Here is an 8,044-nt window from a genome sequence, read left to right on the forward strand (position 1 = left end):
TTTTATCCTTGAAGCTTGTAAGCTTTATACAAGAAACTAGCTCTGGTACTACTTGTTGGCCAAGTGGCCTCAATTAACTTAAAAGGGGAATGGGGGTGGAGAATTAAGTTAACAATTTTTTCTACCTTTTTTATAATTTTATTGTTTAATTTCTATAAGAAACAACTTAATTAAACTTCTTCTTAAGATGAGCAATGCATGAAGTATGATTGTTAACAAGTAATTTAAAGAATAAGCATATAAAAGATAGGGAAGAAAAAGTGAAAACTCAATTGATATTGTAAATCCTCAAGTCACCCACTTGAGATTTTCATTGTATTTATAAATCATTTACAAATTATGAACACACAATCACCTTGGAACCCTTTCTCTTGTGTTTAAGTTTCTTTTACACACACAGTGAACCCTTGATTACAATAGAATAACTTTCATAGAAATAAATTCTCTTCAAGAGTAGATAATACAAGTTGAAGAACATGTAAGAATTCTCAATAATTTTTCAAGTGTTTGACCAAGAGTTTTTGTGAGTAGTATATTTCACAATATGAAAATCTTATCTTTTCTGAAGTGAGAACACATATATAAAATGAAAATTTTGAACCTTTGTGTCTCTTTGGAAGAGTTACAAGTTTTCTAAAAGAGTTGTAAGATTTCAAAAAATTTGGACGTTGGTAATCAATTACACATTACTGGTAATCGATTAAATTTGTATCGTTGGTCATACTGGTTTAAAATTTTGAATTTTAACGGTTAGACACTTCTTGTAATCAATTAAAATAATCGCTTATAACATGACTGTAATGGATTACCGGTTCAAAAAAATCGAACACATTTTTCACGTAGCTCTAGTAATCGATTATTAGTTCAAAATATTTTAATATTTTTGAATCGATTATAGTTAGAAAAAAGATTTCATGTAATTTCATTTTTAAGGCCAACACTTAAGTAAAAGGTAAAGATTCTTTTAACAATAGATTAAGCAAATTTTCAATTTATCTAATGAATCTTTTCCATGGTGTTTGATTTGCTTGTTCCTTTATTGTTTAAGCTTGATCAACATTTGTCAATCTTTTTTATGTTTTTTGTCTTTTGTTATCATCATTAAAACCTTCATAGGTTGTATTTACATATATTTTACTTCTTAAAATAATATTATTTTAAACAATAATATACAAATTGTTTACACTATAATATATTGTCTAACAAAAATTGTGAATAAAAATTACATTTATCATTTGTAAATTTAATTATAATATAAATATTCTTCATATTTTTAGTACGTAAAATTAAACTGGTATTATTTAATAAAAACTAGTATTATATTTATGACACATTAAATTAAAAGATTGTACTTAATATTTCATTTCAAATGTTTAAAATATATATTTGTAATAAAAAAATCACACTTATTAAGATTATAAATTTTGTTTTATATTTTTTAAATTCATTTTCTACTATTTTCAATTTCAAAATATAAGAGTTTATGACTTTAGTAAGAAGGAAACAAAAGGTAAAACCTAATAAAATATTGTCTTAAAATATATCATTCGTATTTTTATATTGTCAATAGGTGAGTCTAGAAATATATATTAGATATAAATTGATTAGATGAGTTTAACAACACACATTAAACGAATACAAAACAAAAAAATTAACGAGTATATAGCAATACACATTAGACAAGTTTTTCCATGCACTGATTAGACGAATATTACAAAAAACATTAGATGAGTCTAACAATACACATTGATTAGACGAGTATAAAAAAGAAACATTTGATATGTCTGTCGATACATAAACTAGACAAGTTTATTCATACACATTAGATGAATTTGTTCATTAACTAATTAGACGAGTCTTGTAATACACATCAGACGAGTCTTGTAATACACATCAGATAAGTCTTGTAATACACTTTAGACGAGTCTAAACATGTATTGATTAGACAACTTTGTCCATACGTTGATTAAACGATTCTAGCAATAACCACTAGACGAGCTTGTCTATATATTAATTAGACAAGTTTAGAATATACATTTGTCAAGTTTGTCCATACATAAATTAAACAGGTTTATTGATACACATAACACTAGTTTGTCCATTCACTGATTAGACAAGTCTTGAAATACATATTAGATAAGTTTGAACATATACTAGTTAGACAAATCTAGTTATACACATTACACGAGTGTGTCTATATACTAATTAGATGGATCTAACAATATATATTAGATGAGTCTTTCGATGCATTAAATAGAAATATCTAGAAATAAACATCAGACGAGTCTTCCCATTTCCCATACATTGATTACATGAGTATAATAAACAATATTACACGAGTCTAGTAATACGCATTAGATGAGACCGTTCATACACTAGTTAGATGAGTATAAGAAATAATATTAGACGAGTCATTCCATACATTGATACAACGAGTCTAGGAATACATTGGTTAAACGAGTCTCTTGATGCATTAATTAGATTAGTCTAACAATATACATTATACTAGTCATTCATATATTGTTAGATTAGTCTAACAATATACATTAGACAAGTTTATCCATACACGGATTACACAAGTCTATATTAATACACATTAGACGTGTTTGTCCCTTCAATGATAAGGTGAATCTTGTAATGCACATTAGACAAGTTCATTCATACACTGATTAGATGAGTATAGTAAAAAACATTAGACAAGTCTAGTAATATATATTAGATGAGTTTGTGCATATACTGATTAGAGGAGATTAGCAAAAAACATTAGACAAGTCATTCCATACATTAATTAGATGAATCTTAGAATACACATTAGACGAGTTTGTCAACATACTGATTAGACGAGTCTTGCAACACACATTAAATGAGTTTGTCCATATTAAAAGTTTGTTCATAAACATATTAGACGAGTTTTTATTAATACATATTAGATTAGTCTATCCATACACCGATTAAATGAGTCTAGAAGTACACATTAGACCAATGTGTCCATATACTGATTAGAAAAATCTAACAAGACATATTAAATGAGTCTATGGAATACTAATTAGACGAGTTTATCAATACATATTAGATCAGTTTATCCATACATTGACGTGTATTCTTAACAACTCTACTTTACATATTTACACATGTTCTGTCATTTCTATTTTTACGAAGTCTACTCTTTACATTTTTATCGATTTATTAGTTTTCTAAACCTATAAATTATTTTTCACGTTGATTCTATTCAAAACTTAATTACAAACTTAAAAATGTTTATTATTTCTTTTCTCAACCCCTAAAGCTCTTTTAATATATATATATATATATATATATATATATATATATATATATATATATATATATATATAAACATACCGGCTAACCATTATACTTTATTCTTCTAGAGAAAGTAAACACTCTCTACTTATCGATAAAAAAAATCATTAAATGTCTTTCCATATTCTTTTGAAAAGTGTTTTAATATATTTAATAGTCTCACATACTTTAAGAGTCAATATAGAGAATACTTAAAACACATTCTTTCCTTTCGACCCTACAAAACTCCTTTTGAAGACAAAAACATGACATCAATTCCAGACTCTAAAGTTAACAATACCTCAAATGCGATAGTTGACCCTAATAATGTTATCTCAACAAACTTGAGGCCAAAACATCAAAACTGTGTCCGGAAATGAAAACTCTCTTAACTCTCAACCGAGCAACTTGTTCCAATATACTCAATAATGTCACATCATTTAGTAGTCGAAATTAAGAATAATTTAAATATACATTTCTTATTGAACTCTCTAAAATAACTTTTAATAACAAAATCATAAGAGAAATTTCAAACTTCAAACTGATCGATATCTTATATCTCAGATAATTGACAACTTTAGATAAAAATAAAATAGTAAGTGAATTTTTCTTACGTTCTTAAAAAAGTAGGTAAGAAAATAAAATAAAAAATTACCATTTATTATAATTAATTACAAAATATCATAAGGACTCGTCTTCGAATCTTTATCTTTTATGCAACCTATATATTAAAACATATGCGTTTTTTTTCTTACTCACGCTCTCGTGACTTAGAAGTTTTACTTCACGTTTTTGCCTTCGAAAATGGTTAGTACTTCATGTTGCGATCATCTTCTGCTTCTTGAAGGTACCTTTTAGAAACTGCTAAAGACCAATAAAGCTACACAAACTATTTAAAACTTCCTTTAATGTAACTTGAACGTACAACTTGGTCGTGCTTTCTTTTTTCTTTCTGACAGATTCAAAACTTGCTGCCATCGTGTTCATTAAAAGATTACACAAACTATTCAGAACAAGAATCCCTCCTGATTCAACTTTCGTACACACAATCTTGTTTTGACAATAATATGAGAAATGTTTGATCAACGATCATGGAAAATTTTCAAAAGAATCAATAGACAAACTGAGCTTGACTAACAAAATTAATGTTAAGATTAACCAACAACAACAATGAGAATAACTAATGTGTCGCATACACAAGTTACACAACTACTATTTAGTCTCCACTAGAACCTGAATTCCTCCCTGACTAACCGAAACATTGGAAAGCTTTAACTTGATAGCTTCAAACTCAGCATTTTCCATCTCCTGGCTAGATAACCAGAGAGGTAAACAATGATCAATCAAGTCCTGTCCACAACTCAAGGGTGAACCTCCCTTTAAAATGCGGGTTCTCCCAAACCTTGTAATTGCTGCAAGGTTAGAATCAGAAGGCTCCTCAGCATAACACTCTACTATCTCCCTGATGGCATTGCACCAGATAGGTCGAGCTACCTTAAGGAAATCATGCAACACTAGTACTGGAAGGTTCACACTTCCCAGTTCAGATTCATTGTGCCCTCCTCTTCCATGATAGTCTGACCCTCCAATCTTTAAAAGCCCGTAAGCATCAGCCAAGTCACTATATGCTGGAAACCAACACCAAAAATTAACATACAAGAGTCTAATAAGATTTTGCTTCTATTTGCACTTAATGATATAACTCCCATCACAGTTGGTAAGAATCAACAGTAAATGAATGAATGCTTTCAGTGTTCATACTGTTTGTCTTATAGATGTGGATAACCTTCAGTTTGTCAGTTAGACTACAATTTCTTGTGCTAACAGAGTGATGATTTTTTCTCTCCCATAGCGAAATCAACTTCATGCTAGGTGGTTCAGATGAATAAGGCAGTTGAAATATATCTTAATAATCCTTAAACTATGCAACAACATCATTTTAATGATTAAGAAAATGAGGAAAGTTTTCTACTACAGAGCATGTACCTGCCAGTTTTCCATCACTTTTGTGGACCTCCATCCCATGAAGACCAGCTTCTTTTAACCTCCTGACTATAGGAACTGGATGTTTCAATGCCCATGGATGAGCCAGAACAGCAACACCCCCAGTATGACAAATCATTTTTACTGCTTCCTCTGCCAGAGGCTCACTTCCCCTGAAAAACACAACAATGTTCACATCCTTAACAATTTTCCCTAACCACACAAATTAGTAACAACCTACAAGAGCAAGTAATGCAACATTACTTGGAGTAAGCGGGTCCTCCATCGAAAAGATACCGAGAAAAGGCTTGTCTGAGATTTTCTACATAACCTTGCTCAACCATGGCCCTGGCCACATGAAGCCTCCCAGGGGCAACCCCCTTGCCAGCAATCCTGCAAACATGCTCCCACTTAAGAGGCAATTTGAGGTTGTTCAGTTTTAAGACAATGTTCTTTGCACGAAGAAAACGTCCATCTCTTATATTCGATAGAAACTTGTCCAGCTCCTCAAACCTTGCTGGTCCAATACTGCTGTAATATGCTAAAATGTGAACTGGTTCCTCTAATTCTGAGTCTCCTCTGCCAGTGGATTAGCATGTATTAGAAGAGATGTATATATTAACCTTTATTTGATTTTGACCATTTAAGTTTATAAATTTTGTTCTTTCCATCTCTTTATAGAGGGAGGAGACACAATAACATAAGTGCCAATTCAACTAACAAGCATCAAGAATATGTAATATTTGAAAATAAAAAAGACAGAATAACATAAGTGCCGATTCAATTAACAAGCATCAAGAATATGTAATTTTAAAAATAAAAAATTACCTTGGAGAGAATATGGAACTAATTTCAACACCTGGAATAATCTTAATGCCATATTTACGAGCTGATTCTACAGCTTCAGGAATGCCTGCCATAGTGTCATGATCTGTCAGAGCAAGAACTTTCACCTGTTATGAGTAAATAATATTAATTAAAAAGGTGCCTACCTCTAAAAAGGGAAACCCTATGAACAGCAGGGGATACCTTAGGCAATCCTCTTTTACTATCATGGGCAACAGAGATTTTGAATTAACTGAAAAAACACAATCCATAAACAAACTGAAATTGACCTTAAATTCCAGTTGACTTTCATCATCCATATACCATCTCTCAAGAAAGCATATTGGTTAAAAAATGCACATATTTCAAGAAATCTCTGATAATATATAAACACTAATCAATGGGCCTGATTCTGATTCTTCAGTTTGGGGATAATGCCAAAAAGAAATGTTTGTGCAAAACACAATAAGAGAGAGCACAACCTAATTCTCATCTGTCAGGGAAATAAGAACTCACAAACTCAAATTCATCTGACTTCATTCTAATATCTAGTCCTATTTCTGGTTATGAACAATACCTACCTTAAAAATAATCCCATAGGAAGGTAACTAACTGCCTTGGAAGTTTGTTCCAAAAGACAGTTCCCAGTCACACTAAACCAAATTAGCACAATATAAAAAACACAACTTTAAAAGATTAAAAAAAAAAAAACCATCTGAAAAGTGAGACCAAGATTGAAACTTACGCCATTGATATGAGCTCTCTCAATAACCTTGGAAGGGGAGAAGAACCCGTCACTGAATTTGGAGTGTGAATGCAATTCAAAGACGAGTTTCTCCCCACCTCTCCCCACAGGCTTCTGCACCCCAAAATCATCCACAACACAGGAAGCAGAAGAAGGAGAAGAAGAAGAAGAAGATGACGAAGCAGAAGGGTGATCCAAGAAAACCCATTCACTCACGAACTTGAAGGCGAGAACCTGATCGTTGGTCATCTTCTTCTTGGTGCCACCCCTGTTTTTCTTCTTCTTCTTGTTGTTCTTCTTGTTGGAACTGGGTGTGGCCTGAATCACGCACCCATCTCCCATTGGTGACAGTGGGCGACGAAAGGAGCAAAATTTGAAGGAAAATTTTGGTTCTTTGTTAGACCACGAGGATGGGAGCGTTAGGGTATATCACATGAAAGTAACATAATGAGTGCAGAGAGAGAGAAGGGTGTGGGGCTATGTAGGCATGGAGATGCAGGAGAGGGCAGGGGTTACTTACCCTTAAACCGAAGGGCAGTCTTCAGGTCACAGGTGTCCTCCTCCTTAGCCCTTCGGTGTCTGTGCTCAGACAGGTGTACCCCAATTGTTATACTCTGTTTTCTGTCATGTACCCACTGCTAATTTTTTTTTAAAATAAATATGTATTTTGGTTTTTGAACCTGTAGATTGCAATTTAGTTATTGAAAGTTCCAAGATTATTATTTAGACTACCAAAAATTTATTAAAACTGGAAAAAAGTATATTTCTGTAATTACTAATTTATTTTCATGCATAGTTTATCATTGGTTATAGTAATATTAATGAATAAAAGTGTTTTTTTGGGTAATCATACATAATATAACCAAATTCGTAGACCGGTTTTTAACCGTATAAAATTTAAACGAATCAATCTGAAATCTAATTATAAAATTTAAAAATTAGTTTATATTAAATGGTTTAAAAAAAACATAGTTATAATATTGTATACATAACAGATTCAATAATTTTTTTAAATTGTTAGAAGCTAAGTATCAATTGTCATAATTTTTTAAATAAGAACAAAAATGAGATTATATTTTTGAAAAGAGAACATCTTTTAGTTTATATAATTTTGACAGTGGTTTTTTTCTCTGCATATTTGTGTCCTCGGAATCAAATCTAAACAACAAATAAAATGAATTAACTTGTACC

General features: G+C 31.1%; 1 protein-coding gene across 1 annotated transcript; it reads right to left on the reverse strand.

Annotated features, from left to right (window-relative positions):
- Positions 1-4,429: 4,429 nt before the first annotated feature.
- On the reverse strand, positions 4,430-7,435 carry LOC114179562 (Polymerase/histidinol phosphatase-like protein). The gene is made up of 5 exons (XM_028065943.2): positions 6,854-7,435; positions 6,112-6,236; positions 5,548-5,862; positions 5,287-5,456; positions 4,430-4,928 (listed from the first exon to the last, which is right to left on the reverse strand). Exons 1-5 carry the CDS (start codon positions 7,193-7,195, stop codon positions 4,513-4,515), a joined length of 1,368 nt encoding a protein of 455 aa, XP_027921744.1. The 5' UTR covers positions 7,196-7,435; the 3' UTR covers positions 4,430-4,512.
- Positions 7,436-8,044: the final 609 nt, after the last annotated feature.

The sequence above is a fragment of the Vigna unguiculata genome, chromosome 3 (genome assembly GCF_037176805.1).
Source record: "Vigna unguiculata cultivar grain cowpea cultivar isolate G323 ecotype 2 chromosome 3, ASM3717680v1, whole genome shotgun sequence".
Lineage (NCBI taxonomy): Eukaryota > Viridiplantae > Streptophyta > Magnoliopsida > Fabales > Fabaceae > Vigna > Vigna unguiculata.

What these genes read in the sequence shown, in the direction of transcription:
- LOC114179562 (XM_028065943.2), bottom strand. Translation starts at nt 7,195, where the DNA reads ATGGGAGATGGGTGCGTGATTCAGGCCACACCCAGTTCCAACAAGAAG. An exon ending in AGAGAGCTCATATCAATGGC is followed by an intron (nt 6,237 to 6,853) that starts GTAAGTTTCAAT and finishes TACTCATAACAG; the next exon opens with GTGAAAGTTCTTGCTCTGAC. An exon ending in AGTTCCATATTCTCTCCAAG is followed by an intron (nt 5,863 to 6,111) that starts GTAATTTTTTAT and finishes ATCCACTGGCAG; the next exon opens with AGGAGACTCAGAATTAGAGG.